The 25,769-nt window shown below is 43.3% G+C and overlaps 1 protein-coding gene across 1 annotated transcript in view; it reads right to left on the minus strand.

The window, feature by feature from the left end:
• Positions 1–25,769, minus strand: part of b3gat2 (beta-1,3-glucuronyltransferase 2 (glucuronosyltransferase S)) — a 186,859-nt gene that overhangs the window by 50,374 nt on the left and 110,716 nt on the right. The window contains exon 2 of the mRNA XM_061963512.2: positions 23,064–23,208. Coding sequence (XP_061819496.1) covers positions 23,064–23,208 — 145 coding nt within the window. The remainder of the gene's footprint in view (positions 1–23,063; positions 23,209–25,769) is intronic.

Genomic DNA, 25,769 nt, shown 5'->3' on the forward strand with positions numbered 1-25,769 from the left:
ATGAGTGGAACTGAAATGTGTGGATGCTGCAACAGTTTCAATTAGATTAAAATTGTGTGTAATGTAACATTGTGTATATTGCCCATTCATTTTCAAAAGGGAAACATTCCTGGAAATTCGGGAAAAAAATAATAAGTTAGGTTATTAGGAAACATGTTTCTGCCTTTAATACCCAGGGTGTGGATGGTTGAAAGGTTCGAATCGGGTAAAACATGGCCCAAAAATGTGAAATATTTGGGAGTTGTAGAACTTTGAAAATGTCCATTCCTTTGAATGGAAATTTCATGGAAATTTGGGAATTTCAGGAAAACCGGGAATTTATTAAAATCTAGATAATATCACAATTGTACTTGATGATACGAATGTGTTGGTGTTGGATTTTTTTTTAATCGGTTGAGAATGTTGATGTAGTAACACTTTGTAATTGAGAATAGGTATTTTGGTATTGCTGGTAGTTCGGGAAAACCGGGAATTTGTACGAAAAAAAGTACCTTTGCTCTCAATCACGAGGTGGAATGGTTGAAATCGGCTGAAAAATGTGGACGTGAAACCGATAGAACAAAGGGTGAAAATAGAGCTTTGGAAAACTGGGAATTCCTGAAAAAAATTTTAACTCGGAAAATGGTAGCTTGAATTTCCAGGAAGAGTGGGACGTGTTGAAAGTGGAACGGTTCGAATCAGGTGAGAAATGTGGAAATTGTGCAAGTTTAAAAAGTGGCCCATATATTCTAAATGGGAAAAAATTCCCGTGAAACCTGAAATTCTGGGTATTCTGTAATATTTGAGAAGTTAAAAATATGGTTGCCATCGATTCCCAGTGGAGCCACACATTTTGATTCTTGAACAGTTCCGAAAACTGTGGGCGCTGATAGCAACCAAACTTTGACATAATAATAATAAGAGGAATAATAAATAGATACATTTTTGGTGTAGAACAATATAATGTGTGCTTTGTGGCATTCACACAATAAAGATTATAACATAGTATCTGTATTGTACAGTACTTATCGCTACACTTGTCATGATCTCTCATGACAGTTTAAGGCTTGTGTTGCTTCTATTCCACTTGTCTTTGTGTTTTTTAACTCCGTTCTGAGTAGAGGTGGACATTTTTGGCCATCTCATCATTTGATTACGATTAATAGTATCTGTATTGTACAGTACTTATCGCTACACTTGTCATGATCTCTCATGACAGTTTAAGGCTTGTGTTGCTTCTATTCCACTTGTTTTTGTGTTTTTTAACTCCGTTCTGAGTAGAGGTGGACATTTTTGGCCATCTCATCATTTGATTACGATTCAGGAGTTACGATTCGATTAAAAAACGATGCATCTTTAATTTTTATACAAAACCCAAATCCAGTGAAGTTGGCACGTTGTGTGAATCGTGAATAAAAACAGAATACAATGATTTGCAATTCCTTTTCAACCTATATTCAATTGAATAGACTGCAAAGATGAAGATATTTAATGTTCGAACTAAGAAACTTAATTTTGTTTGTGCAAACAATCATTAACTTATAGTTAATGGCATCAACACATTGCAAAAAAATTGGCACAGGGGCATTTTACCACTGTTACATGGCCTTTCCTTTTAGCAACACTCAGTTGATAAAACTGGGAACTGAGGAGACTCCTCTCTGAGCTGCCACCTTAACGTGGTAGAGGAGTTTGCGTGTCCCAATGATCCTAGGAGCTATGTTGTCTGGGGGCTTTATGCCCCCTGGTAGGGTCTCCCAAGGCAAACTGGTCCTAGGTGAGGGATCAGACAAAGAGCAGCTCGAAGATCTCTATGAGGAACACTGACAAGGAACCCAGATTTCCCTCGCCCGGACGCGGGTCACCGGGGCCCCCCTCTGGAGCCAGGCCCGGAGGTGGGGCACGATGGCGAGCGCCTGGTGGCCGGGCCTGCCCCCATGGGGCCCGGCCGGGCACAGCCCGAAGAGGCAACGTGGGTCCCCCCTCCAATGGGCTCGCCACCCATAGCAGGGGTCATAGAGGTCGGGTGCGATGTGAGCTGGGCGGCAGCCGAAGGCAGGGCACTTGGCGGTCCGATCCTCGGCTACAGAAGCTAGCTCTTGGGACGTGGAACGTCACCTCGCTGGGGGGGAAGGAGCCTGAGCTAGTGCGCGAGGTGGAGAAGTTCCGGCTAGATATAGTCGGACTCACTTCGACGCACAGCAAGGGCTCTGGAACCAGTTCTCTCGAGAGGGGCTGGACTCTTCCACTCTGGCGTTGCCGGCAGTGAGAGGCGACGGGCTGGGGTGGCAATTCTTGTTTCCACCCGGCTCAGAGCCTGCACATTGGAGTTCAACCCGGTGGACGAGAGGGTAGCTTCCCTCCGCCTTCGGGTGGGGGAACGGGTCCTGACTGTGGTTTGCGCTTATGCGCCAAACCGCAGCTCAGAGTACCCACCCTTTTTGGATTCACTCGAGGGAGTACTTGAGAGTGCGCCCCCGGGTGATTCCCTCGTTCTACTGGGAGACTTCAATGCTCATGTTGGCAGCGACAGTGAAACCTGGAGAGGCGTGATTGGGAAGAATGGCCGCCCAGATCTGAATCCGAGTGGTGTTTTGTTATTGGACTTTTGTGCTCGTCACAGATTGTCAATAACAAACACCATGTTCAAACATAAGAGTGTCCATATGTGCACTTGGCACCAGGACACCCTAGGCCGCAGTTCCATGATCGACTTTGTAGTTGTGTCATCGGATTTGCGGCCTCATGTTTTGGACACTCGGGTGAAGAGAGGGGCGGAGCTTTCTACCGATCACCACCTGGTGGTGAGTTGGCTGCGATGGTGGGGGAGGATGCCGGACAGACCTGGCAGGCCCAAACGCATTGTGAGGGTTTGCTGGGAACGTCTGGCAGAGTCTCCTGTCAGAGAGAGTTTCAATTCCCACCTCCGGAAGAACTTTGAACATGTCACGAGGGAGGTGCTGGACATTGAGTCCGAATGGACCATGTTCCGCGCCTCTATTGTCGAGGCGGATGATTGGAGCTGTGGCCGCAAGGTAGTTGGTGCTTGTCGTGGCGGTAATCCTAGAACCTGTTGGTGGACACCGGCGGTGAGGGATGCCGTCAAGCTGAAGAAGAAGTCCTATCGGGTTCTTTTGGCTCATAGGACTCCTGAGGCAGCGGACAAGTACCGACAGGTCAAGCGGTGTGCGTCTTCAGCGGGCGCAGAGGCAAAAATTCGGACATGGGAGGAGTTCGGTGAGGCCATGAAAAACGACTTCCGGACGGCTTCGAAGCAATTCTGGTCCACCATCCGCCGCCTCAGGAAGGGGAAGCAGTGCACTATCAACACCATGTATGGTGAGGATGGTGTTCTGCTGACCTCGACTGCGGATGTTGTGGATCGGTGGAGGGAATACTTCGAAGACCTCCTCAATCCCACCAACACGTCTTCCTATGAGGAAGCAGTGCCTGGGGAGTCTGTGGTGGGCTCTCCTATTTCTGGGGCTGAGGTTGCTGAGGTAGTTAAAAAGCTCCTCGGTGGCAAGGCCCCGGGGGTAGATGAGATCCGCCCGGAGTTCCTTAAGGCTCTGGATGCTGTGGGGCTGTCTTGGTTGACAAGACTCTGCAGCATCGCGTGGACATCGGGGGCGGTACCTCTGGATTGGCAGACCGGGGTGGTGGTTCCTCTCTTTAAGAAGGGGAACCGGAGGGTGTGTTCTAACTATCGTGGGATCACACTCCTCAGCCTTCCCGGTAAGGTCTATTAAGGTGTACTGGAGAGGAGGCTACGCCGGATAGTCGAACCTCGGATTGAGGAGGAACAGTGTGGTTTTCGTCCTGGTCGTGGAACTGTGGACCAGCTCTATACTCTCGGCAGGGTCCTTGAGGGTGCATGGGAGTTTGCCCAACCAGTCTACATGTGTTTTGTGGACTTGGAGAAGGCATTCGACCGTGTCCCTCGGGAAGTCCTGTGGGGAGTGCTCAGAGAGTACGGGGTATCGGACTGTCTGATTGTGGCAGTCCGCTCCCTGTATGATCAGTGCCAGAGCTTGGTCCGCATTGCCGGTAGTAAGTCGGACACGTTTCCAGTGAGGGTTGGACTCCGCCAAGGCTGCCCTTTGTCACCAATTCTGTTCATAACTTTTATGGACAGAATTTCTAGGCGCAGTCAAGGCGTTGAGGGGATCTGGTTTGGTGGCTGCAGGATTAGGTCTCTGCTTTTTGCAGATGATGTGGTCCTGATGGCTTCATCTGGCCAGGATCTTCAGCTCTCACTTGATCGGTTCGCAGCTGAGTGTGAAGCGACTGGGATGAGAATCAGCACCTCCAAGTCCGAGTCCATGGTTCTCGCCCGGAAAAGGGTGGAGTGCCATCTCCGGGTTGGGGAGGAGATCTTGCCCCAAGTGGAGGAGTTCAAGTACCTCGGAGTCTTGTTCACGAGTGGGGGAAGAGTGGATCGTGAGATCGACAGGCGGATCGGTGCGGCGTCTTCAGTAATGCGGACGCTGTATCGATCCGTTGTGGTGAAGAAGGAGCTGAGCCGGAAGGCAAAGCTCTCAATTTACCGGTCGATCTACGTTCCCATCCTCACCTATGGTCATGAGCTTTGGGTTATGACCGAAAGGACAAGATCACGGGTACAAGCGGCCGAAATGAGTTTCCTCCGCCGGGTGGCGGGGCTCTCCCTTAGAGATAGGGTGAGAAGCTCTGCCATCCGGGAGGAGCTCAAAGTAAAGCCGCTGCTCCTCCACATCGAGAGGAGCCAGATGAGGTGGTTCGGGCATCTGGTCAGGATGCCACCCGAACGCCTCCCTAGGGAGGTGTTTAGGGCACGTCCCACCGGTAGGAGGCCGCGGGGAAGACCCAGGACACGTTGGGAAGACTATGTCTCCCGGCTGGCCTGGGAACGCCTCGGGGTCCCACAGGAAGAGCTGGACGAAGTGGCTGGGGAGAGGGAAGTCTGGGCTTCCCTGCTTAAGCTGCTGCCCCCGCGACCCGACCTCGGATAAGCGGAGGAAGATGGATGGATGGATGGATGGATGAGGAGACCAATTTTTGAAGCTTTTCATGTGAAATTCTTTCCCATTCTTGCTTGATGTACAGTTTAAGTTGTTCAACAGTCCGGGGTCTCCGTTGTCGTATTTTAGGCTTCATATTTCACCACACATTTTCAATGGGAGACAGGTCTGGACTACAGGCAGGCCAGTCTAGTACCCGCACTCTTTTACTATGAAGCCACACTGTTGTAACACATGCAGAATGTGGCTTGGCATTGTCTTGCTGAAATAAGCAGGGGCAGCCATGAAAAAGGCGTTGCTTGGATGGCAACATACTGTATGTTGCTCCAAAACCTGTATGTACCTTTCAGCATTAGTGGCACCTTCACAGATGTGTAAGTTACCCATGTCTTCGGCACTAATACACCCCCATACCATCACAGATGCTGGCTTTTGAACTTAGCGCCTATAACAGTCCGGATGGTTCTTTTCCTCTTTAGTCCGGAGGACACAACATCCACAGTTGCGTCAGTCCATCTTAGATGAGCTCGGGCCCAGCGAAGCCGGCGGCATTTCTGGGTGTTGTTGATGAATGGCTTTCGCTTTGCATAGTACAGTTTTAACTTGCACTGACAGATGTAGCGACAAACTCTAGTTACTGACAGTGGTTTTCTGAAGTGTTCCTGAGCCCATGTGGTGATATCCTTTACACACTGATGTCACTTTTTGATGCAGTATTGCCTGAAGGATCGAAGGTCACCGGCATTCAATGTTGGTTTTCAACCTTGCCTCTTATGTGCAGTGACTTTTCCAGATTCTCTGAACCTTTTGATGATATTACGGACCATAGATGGTGAAATCCCTAAATTCCTTGCAATAGCTCGTTGAGAAATGTTGTTCTTGAACTGTTTGACAATTTTGTTCACAAAGTGGTGACCCTCGCCCCATCCTTGTTTGCGAATGACTGAGCATTTCATGGAAGCTGCTTTTATACCAAATCATGGTACCCACCTGTTCCCAATTAGCTTGTTCACCTGTGGGATGTTCCAAATAAGTGTTTAATGAGCATTACTCAACTTTCTCAGTCTTTTTTGCCACTTGTGCCAGCTTATTTGAAACATGTTGCAGGCATCAAATTCCAAATGAGCTAATATTTGCGAAAAATAACAAAGTTTACCGATAATGGCTTTTTGCCAATATCCGATATTCCGATATTGTCCAACTCTTTAATTACCGATACCGATATCAACGGATACCGATATATCAACCGATATATACAGTCGGGGAATTAACACATTATTATGCCTAATTTGGACAACCAGGTATGGTGAAGAAAAGGTACTTTTAAAAAGAATTAATAAAATAAAATAAGATAAATAAATTAAAAACATTTTCTTGAATAAAAAAGAAAGTAAAACAATATAAAAACAGTTCCATTGAAACTAGTAATTAATGAAAATTAGTAAAATTAACTGTTAAAGGTTAGTAGTATTAGTGGACCAGCAGCACGCACAATCATGTGTGCTTACGGACTGTATCCCTTGCAGACTCTATTGATATATATTGATATATAATGTAGGAACCAGAATATTAATAACAGAAAGAAACAACCCTTTTGTGTGAATGAGTGTAAATTGGGGAGGAAGTTTTTTTGGGTTGGTGCACTAATTGTAAGTGTATCTTGTGTTTTTTATGTTGATTTAATAAAAAATAAAAAAATAAAAACGATGCCCATAATAAAAAAAGCGATATCGATAATTTCTGATATTATATTTCAACGCATTTATCGGCCGATAATATCGGCAGGCCGATATTATCAGACATCTCTAGTTCTGAGTGATCAGAAGATTCATCTGGCTCTGATAGTCAACTTTTTCTTACAAACGTTTGTATTATACTGTGTACATGTTTCTTTATTTCTGTCGTTGCTGTTTCCTGCAGGTATTTTTCTTTGCATCGCTAAGTTATTTGACTCACCCAGGGTCCACTGCTGCGGCCACGCCGGTACTTTTTCATGAAAACATATTTTTTACCTGCACATCGCCTCCCATTTCTACGGGCAGGGGTCACGCCACATGCCACAATGCTACACTTGGACAAAAGTCACCTTCGGAAAATTAAAGGACACCCTGTGTGAGACCTCCCTGCGGGCACATCTGATACTTATATCCTGAACTGCAAACGAATGCTGAGCACTATTAAATACAAATCTTTTCCCCCCTCATACTTGGCCGCCCCCAAGAGAGCGAAAGAAAGAGAATGCCAACCTGGGTAATTGACCATGTTGCTCATATCAAAGACGCCCACTGAGAATAAGCGGATACATTATTTTGCTTTCTGTTCACTGAAGTTGTTTCCTTTAATGCAAACCTCGCCAAAAATGAGCAATCCAGACATTTGGAAAAAAATCAAAATAAATAATTCTGTGTTGTTATAGTGTTCAGCTCCTGTTGTAAAGGTGACAGCACCGAGTAGCACCATTGGATGAAAAATAATCAAACTAAAAATGATAATAAAATTGAAAATACAATGGTTCATATTTGCAACATGTGCCAAGAACATCAGAACATTGAGAATGTGTACATAATAACTTCTTTAAGCAAAATGGTTGGATAGCACACATTTAGTTGGGGAATTTACTTTAAGCAATTCTCTCCCCTGACCTCCTCTTATTTCCCTCTTCTCCTCTCTGAGCGGAACGTTGTTGACGACAGCCATGGTGAATTACTGACACGGCTCGCAGACAGCAGTCCTTTGAGAAATATGCCAGCATGCATCTTACAGACAAAAGTGTGGCCATGCAAATATTTCCAGCTTGTCATCATCCCCACATAGACCAATGTGTTGTCAGTTTTAAAGCCAGGTCAGCTGTCACAAACATATCCACTCCGTACATTCTGTTTCCTCATTCCCACCCATTATGTGGTAGGAAAAAATAAGGGTTGGTTGTCACACGTTTTAGTGTCAATTGCTCATCATCAAAACATCTTTCAATAGTCATTCCTACGAATACAAAACTGACTTATGACTGCAGTGCTAAACACCCCAGCTGTCATATTGTAGGGTTTGTGGATGACACAGTAGTTGTGGGACGCACCCCAGACAGGAAGGAGGTAGAACATCTGGTGGATTGGTGCAAAAGCAGCAACCTTAAAGGCCTACTGAAACCCACTACTACCGACCCCGCAGTCTGAAATCTTAACATTGCAACACATGCCAATACGGTCGGGTTAGCTTACTAAAGTGCAATTTTAAATTTCGCGCCGAAACATCCTGCTAAAAACGTTTCGGTATGATGACGCCTGCGCGTGACGTCACGGATTGTAGAGGACATTTTGGGACAGCATGGTGGCCAGCTATTAAGTCGTCTGTTTTCATCGCAAAATTCCACAGTATTCTGGACATCTGTGTTGGTGAATCTTTTGCAATTTGTTCAATGAACAATGGAGACAGCAAAGAAGAAAGCTGTAGGTGGGAAGCGGTGTATTGCGGCCGGCTGCAGCAACAACACAAACACAGTCGGTGTTTCATTGTTTACATTCCCGAAAGATGACAGTCAAGCTTTACCAATGGCCTGTGGAGAACTGGGACAACAGAGACTCTTACCAGGAGGACTTTGAGTTGGATACACAGACGCGGTACCGTGAGTACGCATGCAGCTGCGGCTTCCAAACATTTGATCGCTTGCCTGTACGTGCGTGCCGCTATGTGCATGTCACGTATGTAACTTTGGGGACTTTGGGGAAATATATGTGCTGTATGAACTTTGGGGAGGTGAACGGTACTTTGCTGCTGTGGGATTGAGTGTGTTGTGCAGGTGTTTGAGTTGTATTGGTGGGTTATATGGACGGGAGGGGAGAGGTGTTTGTTATGCGGGATTAATTTGTGGCATATTAAATATAAGCCCGGTTGTGTTGTGGCTAATAGAGTATATATATGTCTTGTGTTTATTTACTGTTTTAGTCATTCCCAGCTGAATATCAGGTCCCACCCGCCTCTCACAGCATCTTCCCTATCTGAATTGCTCCCACTGCCCTCTAGTCCTTCACTCTCACTTTCCTCATCCACAAATCTTTCATCCTCGCTCAAATTAATGGGGAAATCGTCGCTTTCTCGGTCCGAATCGCTCTCGCTGCTGGTGGCCATGATTGTAAACAATGTGCAGATGTGAGGAGCTTCACAACCGGTGACGTCACGCGCATATCGTCTGCTACTTCCGGTACAGGCAAGGCTTTTCTTATTAGCAACCAAAAGTTGCGATCTTTATCGTCGATGTTCTCTACTAAATCCTTTCAGCAAAAATATGGCAATTTCGCGAAATGATCAAGTATGACACATAGAATGGACTGGCTATCCCCGTTTAAATAAGAAAATCGCATTTCAGTAGGCCTTTAGCAATAATTTACCTTGATGGTGGACTTTAGGAAGGTCAGACACCAGCAGATGTGGACGTGGTCTCCAGCTTCATGTATCTTAGAGTTAATCTGTCCAAGGACCTCACCTGGAGCCACAACACTTTTTGTTTGCTTAAGAAGGAACACCAGCGTCTCTACTTTCCCAGGAATCTGTGCTGTGCTGGACTAGGGTGCCCCATCTTTAGGGGTTTCTACAGATGTGTGGTGGAGAGACTTAGCATCGGCTTAACGGTGTGACACAGCAGCTGCATGGCTGAAGAAAAGATGGCACTGCAGAGACTGGTGAAAGCTGCTAAGATCGGGGGGAGCAGTCTTCCCACCGCCACAGACATCTTTGTCAGCAGATGAAGAAAGAGGGCTCTCTGCATCACCGAGGAACCCACCTACCCACACACACACCAGCAAACCCTATCTCCGGAGTAGGACCACGAGACTGAGGAAGAGCTTTTTTCTGGAAGCTGTCAACACTGCTAAATTCTGATGGTACTCTGGAGTACAGGATACCAACCTATTAGTACATCCTCAAAGCAAAAATGCTCAAATTGTGTCTATAGTGTCAATATTTGCTGTGACTACTATTCTTTTCCAGCACTGCCTTAACTCTCTTGGGCATGGAGTTGACTGGAGCTTCACAGGTTATCTCTGTAATCCACTTTCACTCATCCGTGACAACATCACAGAGCTGGTGGATGTTACCCCTTTCCACCTTTGGATTGAAGATGCCCCACAGATGCTCAAAATGATTTTGGTCTGGTGACATGCTTGGCGATGGCGAGTTCATCACCTTTACCCTAAGTACATTTATGCTGTTATACAAGCTGTACACTGACTACTTCACATTGTATTAAAGTGATTTATTCAGTGTTTGTCCTATGAGAAGATATTATCAAGTATTTGCAGGATTGTGATTTGTGAAATCACTTTTTAATGTGGCTTTTAACGTAATATTTCGTCATATATCCATCCATCTATCCATCCATCCATCTTCTTCCGCTTATCCGAGGTCGGGTCGCGGGGGCAGCAGCCTAAGCAGGGAAGCTCAGACTTCCCTCTCCCCAGCCACTTCTTCCAGCTCTTCCCGGGGGATCCTGAGGCGTCCCAAGGCCAGCTGGGAGACATAGTCTTCCCAACGTGTCCTGGGTCTTCCCCGTGGCCTCCTACCGGTTGGACGTGCCCTAAACACCTCCCTCGGGAGGCGTTCGGGTGGCATCCTGACCAGATGCCCGAACCATCTCATCAGGCTACTCTCGATGTGGAGGAGCAGCGGCTTTACTTTGAGTTCCCCCCGGATGACAGAGCTTCTCACCCTATCTCTAAGAGAGAGCCCCGCCACCCGGCGGAGGAAACTCATTTCGGCCGCTTGTACCCGTGATCTTGTCCTTTCGGTCATAACCCAAAGCTCATGACCATAGGTGAGGATGGGAACGTAGATCGACCGGTAAATTGAGAGCTTTGCCTTCCGGCTCAGCTCCTTCTTCACCACAACGGATCGATACAGCGTCCGCATTACTGAAGACGCCGCACCGATCCGCCTGTTGATCTCACGATCCACTCTTCCCTCATTCGTGAACAAGACTCCGAGGTACTTGAACTCCTCCACTTGGGGCAGGGTCTCCTCCCCAACCCGGAGATGGCACTCCACCCTTTTCAGGGCAAGAACCATGGACTCGGACTTGGAGGTGCTGATTCTCATCCCAGTCGCTTCACACTCAGCTGCGAACCGATCTAGTGAGAGCTGAAGATCCTGGCCAGATGAAGCCATCAGGACCACATCATCCGCAAAAAGCAGAGACCTAATCCTGCAGCCACCAAACCGGATCCCCTCAACGCCTTGACTGCGCCTAGAAATTCTTTCCATAAAAGTTATGAACAGAATCTGTGACAAAGGGCAGCCTTGGCAGAGTCCAACCTTCACTGGAAACGTGTCCGACTTACTGCCGGCAATGCGGAACAAGCTCTGACACTGATCATACAGGGAGCGGACCGCCACAATCAGACAGTCCGATACCCCATACTCTCTGAGCACTCCCCACAGGACTTCCCGAGGGACACGGTCGAATACCTTCTCCAAGTCCACAAAGCACATGTAGACTGGTTGGGCAAACTCCCATGCACCCTCAAGGACCCTGCCGAGAGTATAGAGCTGGTCCACAGTTCTACGACCAGAACGAAAACCACACTGTTCCTCCTGAATCCGAGGTTCAACTATCCGGCGTAGCCTCCTCTCCAGTACACCTGAATAGACCTTACCGGGAAGGCTGAGGAGTGTGATCCCACGATAGTTGGAACACACCCTCCGGTTCCCCTTCTTAAAGAGAGGAACCACCACCCCGGTCTGCCAATCCAGAGGTACCGCCCCCGCTGTCCACGGGGGCGGTACCTCTACCTTTCGTCATATAACTCGGAGCAAATTTTGGAACACATTTTCATTGAAAAGCGAATCATACGATACAAAAGCCGAGCCACCGTATTACCTTTTAGTATCAGATAATAATTGATAAAAGTAGTAGATTGTTTTTTTGTGTGCAATTTTCTACGTGTAAACACACCTGTTAATGCTAACTACTTGTGCAATAATAGCAACACTTTAACTTACTAGGCCAAGGGAGACGTGTATTTTCTTACTTTAGCACATTTGTTACATGCAAAGATTTAGCACCCTTGCACTTTAGCACTATAGCACTTCTCCATCTGCCTTATGCACGTTAACTACAATGGTGACTTTATTCTTGACCTGTTCCTAAGCTGAGGTCATGCAGCAACCGACTGTTTTATATGGGTCTCCATTTTATTTTATGTTTATTATTGTATCTGAGTCTGTGTGTTTTATTGTACTGTTTATGTCTGATGTTGGTGCTGTCTAATTTAACTTTTTATGGACCTTGTCGTATATACTGTATCATCAACCTGCCGGGGAATGCAGATGGAAATAAGTCTTTGGCTACAATCTGGCACATTTTAATTGTATTTGTTCATTAAGGTGCATTGTCCCATGTAACAAAGACATAACAAATGACGACTTCCTATCATGAGTTTCATTATACTTCTATGAACAAGGTTATTGGTGTGTCTAGTGAGACAGGCCAAAATGAAGAAGAGAAAATAGGTCATATATAAATTATGTTTTTGTTCGACCTTGTATCAAAAATGGTCCCCGGACCGGTGGTTGGGGGCGCATTAGAGAACACAGCCGAACCTAGAGATGTTCTAGCAAAGTACTTAGTAGTTTATTACATGGCTAGATGAGACTACAGCATTGTTATGTGAGAGAAGATGTTCTAACTGCTCTTGCAGATAGTCTCCGTCCTCCTCCTCCTCCTCACATCTCACCGCCTCGGGAGCAGCATCTAAACGGTGAGGTCGCTCAGGGTTAAATGCTTTCATGTTGCCTTCTCAGGGACCACTTCTCAGGCAGCAAGAACCACTCGAGTGTCGGCACCGGGGTCTGTGTTTTGGTGTTTGCTGGGTGTGCACAGGTCGCCCCGTTTTGCAGAGTTACTGCTGCCGTGCGATCTTAGACAATCGCGTGCTTGTCAGTTCCCCGAAACGCGTACACACGTCTGATTGCATCAGTAGCAGGTGTGTGCTTGCGTGTCTTTCTAAATAGATCCTCGTTGAAGTTGAGTGTGTGTGTGCGTGTGTGTGCTCATATGCATAATTACACAGGACCACATTGAAAGGTGAACAATGCTTCACACAAACATGCTCCAGGACCCGTTGTGTACACCTCAATGGGGTTGCCTTGCGGTTGTGCAGCTTTAGTTCAGTGATAACAATGCAGCAGTGTATTAGGACGAGCACTGGCACTCGCTGCATTCACCCCATTGTCATTCCCAGGGCTGCAGTGAATCTAAGCACGCCATAATTATCCATGTAAATGTAATGATGATTTTTATAGTGTTGTGTATGTTTATGAACGTGCAAAAAGGAACTAAGAAGAATGTGGAAGAAAAGATTGAATGCTGCTTGTGGTGAAGCAAGAGACGTCAAAGAATGAAAAAAAAAGGACAGGTTGAATTAATAATGCCAGGGGCAGATTTGTGCATGTGTGAGATAATGTGAGCGCACGTGCAGTCGGCCACAGTGCGAACAGCTGTGTGTACATTATGAAATATTAATTTAAATATTCATAGTAGTAACGTTGTTAACAACAGAAAGTGATTGGCATGATGATGAAGTTCAGAATCCCCCAAAAACCCCAAGAAAATCTAAGAATGTATTCTAAAAACATTTTAGATTATGTATTTTAATCCAAATAATGCATTCCAGAGTCAAAAACAACTACACATGTAATTTAGCCCATAAGTGGTTTGGTAAATTAGCATGGAAACAACAAAACCATTTTGAGTTGCTGCTGTCGTTATGTTGGTAGAATTGGACTATGTATTTAGCAGCCCCTGTAAGAGAGTTCACATAATTTGTCTGTATGCACAACATCAGGGTAAAATTAATTGATTGTTTGTTATCATCGCACAGTGGCCTAGTGGTTAGCATGTAGGCCACACAGTCAGGAGACTGGGGAGGTTTGAGATTTGGGTCTCTGTTTGGACGCCAAACAGGGAATTATTTGGTACACCAAATAATTTCTTATATCAGTTTAAGGACCCCAATTAACAGTGCACGAGTTGTCCCAAGTTTATTTTTAAAACACGATTCAATGTATAGTGGAGCAAAGTTTACCACCCAATGCATTAGTTCCACACCAAATACAACAACACACAACTTGCCCCTTGAACTAGATGGACATCATGAAATATGTCTAATTGTACTAAAACAGTAAGATAATTAAAAAATACACCCATATAACCCTTTCTCTAGGCCTGATGGGTAATATATGCAAAACACTCTGACGCATTTTAGTTGTTTGAGGGACAATGGGGACATCGATAGAAAATGGATGGACAGAGGGATATTTCTGATTGATTTAGAAACTTACGAGCCTGGAGATTGTCAGGGAAGTAAACAAGGTAGGAATGGTTCACATACTCTTAATAATCAATGTTTTATCATTTGTACTTCATATTGTAGTGGCGGGCAATCTTATCCGGCGTGCTCTTATTGGCGGGCAATCTTAATCGTCGGATTCGGCCGGCCCGCACATATTTAGGTGGCGGGCAATGTTATCCGATGCGCATTGTGCGCACATATTGATGGGCAATCTTAATAGTTGGATTCAGCAAGGCCATATTCGGGTGGCGGGCAATTGTAATCGGTGCGCAGCGGCGCAGATATGGGTGGGCAATCTTAATCGACACGCACATATCCGAGTGGCTGGCATTGTTTTTTGATTGATGATGACTGATGATGAGCAGCCAGGCCCCTGACATCCATGGTCCTTCACTGACTGAACGTAAGTCATTTAGTTACAATATATTTTTTTACATAAGCGTTTTTAAGTTGCTACTTTAGTATTAACTGTGATATTTAGCTTTTGAATTTGATGTATGATTTTCTGTCAGAGCATTGTGGCCCTGACTGTGTTTTTAGAACCTTATCAGGAAGTGTTCCATGAACTGTTTTGATTTTTGTAAAATATCTGTAGGCCTCCCTGTAAGCAGTGCTGCGTAAACGGAGCTTTTCATTTACGTACAACTATTGTTGACACGAAGCTTGGCCATGTAGGTATCCTAAGCATTGAGTCCAAAAGAGCAAATGACTTGAACATGGATGATTTTATTAAAGTATTTGCCTGCCAACACAAGAACAGGTGCATTCATCTGTTTTGAACGTTACTTCAGTCCCACCAAACGTTGTTATTCCACCGTGATTCTAGTTCTACTCAGTCTAATTCATGTATTTGTTTTTGCCAAAGACTTTTAAGGCACACTGTGTGTGTGTGGGGGGGGGGGGAGCGTGGTTAAGAGGGGAGGAGTATATTTACAGCTAGAATTCACCAAGTCAAGTATGTCATATATATATATAAGAAATACTTGACTTTCAGTGAATTCTAGCTATATATATATATATATATATATATATATATATATATATATATTATTATTTTTTTTTATTTTATTTTTTTATTATTATTATATATTTTTTTTAATTATTATTATTTATATATATATATATATATATATATATATATATATATATATATATATATATATATATATATATAAGAGAAATACTTGAATTTAGTGTTCATTTATTTACACATATACACACACATAACACTCATTTACTCATTGTTGAGTTAAGGGTTGAATTGTCCATCCTTGTTCTATTCTCTGTCACTATTTTTCTAACCATGCTGAAACCCTCTCTGATGATGCATTCTGCTTCGTCTCCTTGTTGTGTGCGCAGTTGTGCACTGCACTCTCTAAAAGCCCTAGATGTTATTGTCACATATGCATGCACAGTAGATGGCAGTATTGTCCTGTTTAAGAGTGTCACAACATTGCTGTTTACGGCAGACGAACTGCTTTACGGTAGACGAAAACGTGACTGCTGTTGTTGTGTGTTGTTACCGCGCAGGGAGGTCGTTAATGAAACTGCCTAACAATAAACCCACATAAGAAACCAAGAACTCGCCCTCGATCATTCTACAGTTATAACGTGATTGAGCAGGAGGGGGGCGTGGCCTCCAGCTCTGCCTGAATTTCGGGAGATTTTCGGGAGGGTTGGCAAGTATGGTGAGGACCTCATCAGTTTAAATAAAAAAAAAGGTTTATGAATGTTATACTTTTACTGTATTAAAGAGGAAAGTTGACATACTGTATAAGTATTTTGCACCCATTATTGTTGCAAGTTGTTTGACTTATTGTAATAGCGCAATACTTTGCAATATTGTTTAATGTCAGCAATTGTCTTACAATAAGATTCACCCCATACTTGGTGGTGGTAACCGTGGTAAACTGCTATAGCAGTTACAGCTGCTCCTGCGGTAAACTGACTGTTTTATGGGTGCCACCCCTGCAGAACTAGGCGCTACCCCTGGAAAAAAAAGTCTGGACACACCATTGATCACCGCCATTATATGGTGTAGCAAATGTCACAATAAACCTGGTAACATCCAACAAAAACATCTGTTCTTACTCACTGGCATTATCTTATAGGCAGAGATTGACATAACCTTGTTTTACAATGAACAAAGTGGTGTTTTTAAAAAAAATAATACATTTTTAAAATCAGATTAAACAGACTTCTGAATTTCAATTAATTGTGATTAATCAGAGTAAATTATATGTTTACATAGTTTGAATTAACTTTGAAAAATACCTCGACAGTTTGACAAAAATGCAATTTTACTCTCAAAATGTCATACAGGAAATTAAAAAAAAAATGTTTTACTTAAAAAAAATGTAATTAATTGTTTAATGAGTGTAACTGCCATATTTTTCAGACAATAACGATGGCGTAGCGCAGTTGGGTGAGTGGGCGTGCCAGCAACCTGAGGGTTCCTCGTTCGATCTTTACCTTCTACCAACCTAGTCACGTCCGTTGTGCCCTAGAGCAAGACACTTCACCCTTGCTCCTGATGGGTTGTGGTTAGGGCCTTGCATGGCAGCTCCCGCCATCATTGTGTGAATGTGAGTGTGAATGGGTGAATGTGGAAATAGTGTCAAAGCGCTTTGAGTACCTTGAAGGAACAAAAGCGCTATACAAGTATAACCCATTTACCATAATAAGGCGCACTGAAAATCCTTTCATTTTCTCAAAAATCAACAGTGCGCTTAATGTACGCTCACTAGAGATGCGCGGATAGGCAATTATTTCATCCGCAACCGCATCAGAAAGTCGTCAACCATCCGCAATCCACCCGATCTAACATTTGATCAGAACCGCATCCGCCCGCACCCGCCCGTTGTTATATATCTAATATAGACGATGCAAGGCATTAGTGAGGTTATAAAGCTTTTGCCTGTTAAAGAAAGGAGACTGATCCAATGCAGCACAGACATTCGCGTGCCACGCTGTCACGACCCAGACGCACACCAGTGCGCAATCATATGGGAGCCGCGCTGAGCGCACCTCCAAGCGCGTCTCGCTGCCGGCGACGGCCGGGTATATGGGCCCGACGCTCCAGCGCCATCCATTTTCAGGGCTAGTTGATTCGGCAGGTGGGTTGTTACACACTCCTTAGCGGGTTCCAACTTCCATGGCCACCGTCCTAGCTGCTGTCTATATCAACCAGGGTGAGCCCCACCCCTTTCGTGAGCGCACTGCGCGCGGAGTGACCCCTGTTACGCGCCCCCGGCAACAGGGGTGGCGGGCAGGTAAGCTGCGCGGGCGGAGCGCGCGGAGTGACCCCTGTTACGAGCCCCCGGCCACGGGGGTGGCGGGCAGGTAAGCTGCTTACCTGCTGCGCGTGACGCCAGCCGCGGCGAAGGCGGACAAGGCGGTGGGCGCGGTGGTGCGGTGGGCGCGGTGGTGACCCTGGACTTGCGTCGGGCCCTTCTCGCGGATCGCCTCAGCTACGGCTCCCGGTGGGGCCCTCTCGGGGGAAGGGGCCTCGGTCCCGGACCCCGGCGAGGCGTCGGGGGCATTCTCCGCTCCGTAAAAGTGTCCATCTCTTTTCTTTTTTTTTCTTCTGTTGTGGCATATGCTGCAGGTGCCTGCTCGTTTTTTGTATGTGGGTAACAACATTTAACTATGTATATATATTTCCGAATTGGTATAACTGCCACCCGCCTGAATCTATTTAAAATCTAATTTTTTTTTATTTCAACCACCCGACCCGACCCGACCCGCGGATAAAATCTAATTTTTTTTAATTTCATCCGCCCGATCCGCGGATAATCCGCGGACTCCGCGGTTGTGCCCGCAAACCGCGCATCTCTAACGCTCACTGACCTCTAAGTAATGTTATTTGTTACATGGTGTAATAATTAATGTGACCAGTAGATGGCAGTCACACATAAGAGATACCTGTGGACTGCAGGTTGATGCCGCCTGTTTAATAAATGACACTAGCAACCCAAACCCAAAACTTTGAAGTTTCATTGAGAATATAAAACATTACAGAGCACTCAAAAATCTGTCAAAATGTTTTAGTACGGTACTCTAGTTTAGTACTTCATTCTGTACCATTTTCAAGAAGTGGTCACAACAGACTAAGATGTTTTAAGGAGCACCAACAATCATTTTATTCAGCAAAATTGATTACTGTCGGCCGTAACCACACTAAAACAACAGAAGCGACAAAACTATTATCTAGCAAAACAGGTCACTTTCTGCTGTAATCATACCAAAACAGACAACTTACACGTCGTATTGACATCAACTGCTCACTCTCTTTCATTTACGTCAAAAGGCACACACACTTGGCTCTGCCATGATGCATTCACGCCACAAAATTAGTCGGAAAACTCTAACTTCTTCCCATGGTTCTTCTTCATCGAAATTAGCTGAGCGCGAGCAAACTCAAGCAGGTTTAGGATACCCCCAAAACAGCACAATTCCGACACCAGAAAAGAGTTACATTACTAACATGAGCATCTGACGAAGGTCAGTTACATTATCATGACGTGTTAAATGTGGAAAATGTTTTTATTAGTGCTTGGACTTCTACATAGCCTAAATACAAAAAAGTTAATTGTTCAAAGATTTGTTGTTGTTATTTGTTTTCATAACAATATAACATAAAAGACACTATAATAGCCAAGAACAACAAAATAAAACAGACTATTTAGAATTGTGCACAATTTACACTGACTTTTGAATGCTTTAAAAAATGTTTGTTTGGTTTTTTTTTTAAATGTTTTGTCTGGGAAAACGAAGCTGTCCACTATGATAATAAGAAGCCCCTTTAGATTTTATCTGAGAATAGGTTGGGTCTACATCAGTTTTTCCATGAAACATAGCATTTAATGTTTCCAATATACTTATATTGTGGTACAACTAACCTCCAGAATCAGCAGTGGCTGTTTTATCTGAGTTTGACCAAACAGCAGATGCTCACTTCCAGCAGTCCAAAGATGCCTTTGATGGTGAAAGAATCTCGGTAATATCTTCGACCCAACTGTCTCATTTGAGTCGCACATTAAGAGTGTTACTAAAACAGCCTTCTTTCATCTCCGTAATATCGCTAAAATGTGTTCCATTTTGTCCACCACCGACGCTGAGATCATTATTCATGCGTTCGTTTTGTCTCGTGTCGATTACTGTAACATAATATTTTCGGGTATCCTTATGTCTAGCATTAAAAGATTACAGTTGGTACAAAATGTGGCTGCTAGACTTTTGACAAGAACAAGAAAGTTTGATTATATTATGCCTATACTGGCTCACCTGCACTGGCTTCCTGTGCACTTAAGATGCAAATTCAAGGTTTTACTACTTACTGTATGTATAAAATCCTTAACGGTCTAACTCCATCCTATCTTGCTGATTGTATTGTACCATATGTCCCGGACAGAAATCTGTGTTCAAAGAACTCCGGTTTATTAGTGATTCCCAGAGCCCCAAAAAAGTCTGCGGGCTATAGAGTGTTTTCTATCCGGGCTCCAGTGTTCTGGAATGACCTACCGGTAACAGTTAGAGATGCTACCTCAGTAGAAGCATTTAAGTCCCATCTTAAAATTAATTTGTATACTCTAGCCTTTAAATAGACCCCCCTTTTAGACCAGTTGATCTGCCGTCTCTTTTCCTCTCTGCTCTGAGGTAATGAGGTGACCACAGATGAGGCTTAAAATTGAAACTATGAAGTGTGTTCTATCCGCTTACTTGATTCTTCGAAAAAACTAATCGATAGATTATTCGGAGTATCCTCACTCATCTTTGCACTGATGTATGCATCAATCACTGAACGTGTAGCAACTGTACCGCATTTCAGGTAACCACCCATGGTTAAGGTGAAAAAGCATGTGCGATCAAAATTAATCTGCGTTTAAACATTATTAAAATGCAATAATTTCCTGTGATTAATTGCATGCCTTTACTTTGACAATCAATCAAATCAATCAACGTTGGCATTCAGCTGTCAACCAAAACAACCCTGTTGCTCGGGACAACCTTGGAGAGCGCCTGTATGTGACCTAATGAATAAATAAATGGCTCTGTCCACACACAAAGAATCTGGTTGATAATGATCTTGTTCTGCAGACCCCACTGATGACAAAGTATTTGGCCAAGATAAAATTAGCCAATATTCCAGACATTATTAGTGTGGTCAAAGGTACTGTCATGATTTGACATGTTAATGGGTCAGAGCACTTACTAGATAGTAAATTACAGGGAAAACTCTACAGCCAACAATATGCAGTTCGACCAAGTTAAGGGTAGAATTTTCATCAAACCTATAAAAATATAGGAGGATCACTATTGTATGAGAACGACTAAGCACCCACAGAATAAGATGACTGCAATCCTGTGCAAATATTGTCCTGTTCCCACTCCACTGTTACTTTCTTTTTGTTTTATTCAGTGATGGGCAAGCTACTTGGAAAATGTAGTAAGCTAAGCTATAAGTAACAGTAAATATAAAAGTATAAGTTTAACATATTTTTTCATATACATGTTACAGGTTATATATCTTTTATTATTGAATGTATCAAATGTGATGAATATTTAATGGACCACAATGGAAAAAAGCCTTTTGGCTTTTTGTGCCATCCATTTGCCTTTTTAAAGCATTACATGGATTAAATTCTTTGAGATGTCAATAAACTTCTCAATCAATCAATCAATGAATCAACCAAAGTTACTCCCAAATGTAGCTAAACTACAGGGGAGGCTACCCCCGGAGAATTGTTGCGAGATACACTACAAGCTCCACGGCAAAAGTAGCGTGCTACAGCAAAGCAACATTTAACTACATTTATATCTATGGGCTCACATGTATAATATTAATCTTAATGTAAGGGTCCATTACTATTAACTATCTGTCATTTAGCTGGGGACACCCTACAACTACCTCAAATGTATGTATTTATTTTAGTTTGCCTTTTCTTTAGCCCACCTCTATAGTGTTATTCTTTTTCTCTGCCTACAGTAAAAAAAAAAAGAGCATATATCTATATCTTGACAAAAAAAAACAGTGACTTGTGTGTTGTTTGGGAACAGTCGGTAATGGTTATGTGCAGTAAAACTTTTCATGAACTCAACTCACCTTAATTTGTGTTCTTAAATTTGTCTTTGACCTCTTAGATGAAGAGAGCAGTTATGATTTTGGTTTACAGAGTAAACAGCTAAAAACTATGGTTTTAGGCATTGTTTTCTCGAAACGCATACATTTTTCTAAATATGGCTAATGACAAGCCTTATTGTGAGTTTCCTGCACGTCATCTTCATTACTAAAGGATACATCTAATTTGCGGGAGAGAATTCCTCTATCATTTTCAAGTGTGTTTCTTTTTTTTTTTTTTTTGAGTCGTCAGCTTGAAGCGTCCTTTTGTCTCAGATGCCCTCGTCGTCATGTGACATAATTGCATGTCTGTTATGACTTTGCTAACCATTTTCGATGACCCGCCTTATCTGGCCTCTGTAATGTGGATGTTGTCATTTCCCCAGGTCATTGTATTTTCTCCATATTTTTGGGGCCTGGATTCGCAGTCCATTTTCTCTCTTTGTAGCTTGTAGCTTTGATGTAAGCTACCTCATTACAGCGTAAATGGGTCTAAAAGTAGCTAAGTTACAGGAAAAGCTACCTGTTAAAAAAGTAGCTAAGCTCCCGCCAAGCTACTGGAAAATGTAGTTAAGCTATGTAGCTTAGCTACATGTAGCTTGTTACTGCTCATCACTGGTTTTACTGTACAATCTTATTACTTTTTACACCAACATATTACTTAGAATATTGACTGCACAATTAATACAAGTTTAATAAAGGTAATGTTTGAGTCTGGAACAAAGTCATAGACTCAACACATGAACGCACAAATTTGATTGAATCAGTTTTGGATGTTCCACTTGATTTATCTATGTTCCGAGTGTAACAGCGAGTGTGGCTGTGTGGAAATTTGATGTGTAAAACCCCTCTTGTCAACACATTAAGAGCAGAGCTGGACAAAGAGTTGACAGCTCATTGGCTAGTGCTACCATTATTAACTCTTAATCAATTACACCAGACAGAAAGTACTAAGGTAAAGGTTAACTGAGGTAAAAAGAGTTGAAATTGATAGTTCAACAGTAATGTTGACTTAACACTCAACATGCAGCCTATTGACAATCAAAGCATAGTACACAGTATGTATGTTGTATAATCATTTCAATGCATTATTATTATTTTGTTGCAAATGGCGGTTGGATATCAATAACTAATTCCAAGGTTAGTTACTGATATATATATGTTGTATTTAGAAAACATTGATATAACTGTGCTACAAATTAAAAACAGGAAGTGAACATATATGTATGTGTAAGAAACTGCTATGAAGTGGAAAAAGGGTAGTATTAAGTCAGCTGTGCGTCTTCCTCATCCCTTTCGAACATGAGGAATGGAAAACTTGTACAATATCATGTTGAAACTGCATTCATCTTCGAAATAAATTTTAAACCAACCAACCAAGGTAAAAGGGAATTTACAGAACATAATATAATATCTGTCATTTGCGATGGGGCCGCACATAAACATTAAATAATATTAAAGGTTGGGGACCTCTGCTTTAATGTATGAACTTGAGCTATAGCATTTAACTGATACTGAAGATAATAAATTAGAGGAAATGATGGAGTATCCCATAAAACTATTGGGATCATAACAAATGTTAAAAACAAATAACCATCGTATTGTATCCACATAGCTTCTTACCTGCCATGTCAGTAGCAAAAGGTCGATCCGGTCTCCAGCCGGTGTACCAGCCCACAACTTTGCCCCCTGACACTAGTGGGCGCTCATATGCTCTGCCACCAACAAACCCCACCGGCCACACAGACACGCCTCGAGTGTTTCGCATCTAGAAAGAAAAATAATGCAAAGAATGGAATATGTTTAACTATTGTGTATCTTTTATTAGAACAGATTAGAGAGGTTTTATTGGCAATGCACAGTACAACAGGATGACACAACTAACTAATAACTGCCGAATACCGTACTTACATACAGCATGCTTACTTTCCTTTTCGTGCCGCAGCATCATGCTGACTACAGGTAATTCAGGCAGACTTTATGATGTAGCCAGTGACGTGCGGTGAGGTTCATGGCTGGTGAGGCACTGACTTCATCACAGTCAGATTTGCAAACATATGAACCCTAAAGAGTATCTTTTTCACCATTTGATTGGCAGCAGTTAACGGGTTATGTTTAAAAGCTCATACCAGCATTCTTCCCTGCTTGGCACTCAGCATCAAGGGTTGGAATTGGGGGTTAAATCACCAAAAATGATTCCAGGCGCGGCGCCGCTCCCGCCTACTGCTCCCCTCACCTCCCAGGCGGTGATCAAGGGGATGGGTCAAATGCAGAGGACAAATTTCACCACACCAAATGTGTGTGACAATCATTGGTACTTTAACTTAACTTTAACTTTACACATACAAACTGTAGCACACAAAAAAGCACATTTAATAAAAAAAAAAAACGTTATTTTGGTCTTACCTTTACTTATAAATGAAGTCCATGCGCTGCTCCTTTTGAACAAAAGTATCGATAACTTGTTTAAAGAAGTATTCCTTATCTTTCTTCAGTTTTAAAAGTCTCTCTGTCTTGATGGGGATCTTCCTTTAAGTATTACCTCCTGCTTCGATTGAAAGTCCAGTTTAGAAAACTGTTTTACTTTAGATATGTAATCCTCCATGTTAATAGTCCAGGCAAGAGGAAAAAATAAACGATCGCTGCTCGTTGTCACTTCTTCTGCAGCCGAGTAGTCGCAAGAATGATCTCTGGGATCACTACCACCCTCTACCACCAGGAGGCGGGATTACTGTGAGCCTCACACAGTGCGTCTTCGCAGCAGTTTTATGATTGCTCAGCACAAGAAATACGTTACACACATACAGTTGTTGACAAAATACACTGTACATTATATACCTCAGCTAACTAAACTATGGAAATGTATAATATAATCCATATAGCAATACGGTCTCACTGCACAGCAGGCCAGCAGTTAGCCGAGTCATTGCGCAACCCATGGTGAGGCACAACAGCTGATCACCGCACCGTCTCTTCTCAGTATTTGAACGGCAAATGTGAAAATTCAGCGATTTTGAATAAAAATAATCTAAAACTGGTGAAGTTAAATGGAAAATAACTTTATAGTATAATCACTGGATATATATAACAATTTAAATTTTTTTTTTTCTTTTTAAATTTTTTTTCTTTCCATGATGGCACGTGAGGCCCTGCCTCACCTGCCTCCCCTGACTGCACGTCACTGGATGTAGCGCTTGTGCAAGTGTTCCTAAAGTTCTGACCAGCGAAGGGAACCCATATGAGAGCTGCATTCTGTTTGCTTCTGCCAGCTTGAACAAAGCTCAGGCTTATCTAACACACACACTCACACACACGCACACGCACACGCACACAAAAAGCATGAAGCCCATCCTACTGTGATTGTGTGTATGTGTGTCTTATTCTATTTTCCAATCCTGGCCACCCACCGCTACTCTCTAACACAAATAGCCTGCAGCCAGGCGCACATGACAAAACAGAACAGCAAAACACATCAGTCAGTAGCATTGCATTGTTGCATCCAAATATCACACAGTGTTCTATATTCGCTCTCACTCAGTGAATATGTAGAAGGAACTTACGCTTCGGTTTCCTGCAGTACGACCATTGTGTATCCAACTCAGTCCTTTCAGGATTTGAAAGTATTTTTTGGGGGGGATTGTTGGGGCCTTAATTGCCTGATTTCACAGCAGCTTTTTCAAAAAGTTTCGCTAAACTTTTAACGTTTATTTTTGTGATTTATTTTTTCGATAACATTGCTTCAGCTTGTATTTTTAAGAATTTGGTATCAATGTTTTAAGTGCACTTTGTAACAGTGACTCAAGAACAAACAATTTTATAGCTTTTATTCAGTTTTTGGTTTAGATTTTATAACGTAACCATACCAATTATGGGCTGGCCATGTCTTTGTAAATGAGGTCGAGTAAGTACATCAAATACGTATCTCCCCTACTGTACCTTGCACTTCTCCTGAACACCAGTGTCCTACCAAGGCACCTCAGCCCCCAAGTCCCAGAGACGACAACTGCTTTGAAGCTCTTCCTCTCTTCTCACTTAAACTAAAATGTCCTTAACAGGTTTCCATGTAGCTGATGCCTGGTCTTCTCTCTGAGGTTATTCTCCAAAGACTACTTCGCAATCAGAGAAGACTCAGAAACAGAAGAAGAAAGCGAGGCCTGCACTCGGTCCCAGATCATCTTGAAGCAAAGGTGTTTTTGGCTTAATGGTGAAGTTCTGCTTTGACTGCTGATGAGCCTCTGCTTTGAGTACAGAACCTCCAAGCACAGAATAGATTGACCTTTGATTACATTTCCAGTGGGATCCAGCAGTGTCCAAAATACAGATGGGTAC

This window comes from Nerophis lumbriciformis, linkage group LG02, assembly GCF_033978685.3.
Source record: "Nerophis lumbriciformis linkage group LG02, RoL_Nlum_v2.1, whole genome shotgun sequence".
NCBI classification, from domain to species: domain Eukaryota; kingdom Metazoa; phylum Chordata; class Actinopteri; order Syngnathiformes; family Syngnathidae; genus Nerophis; species Nerophis lumbriciformis.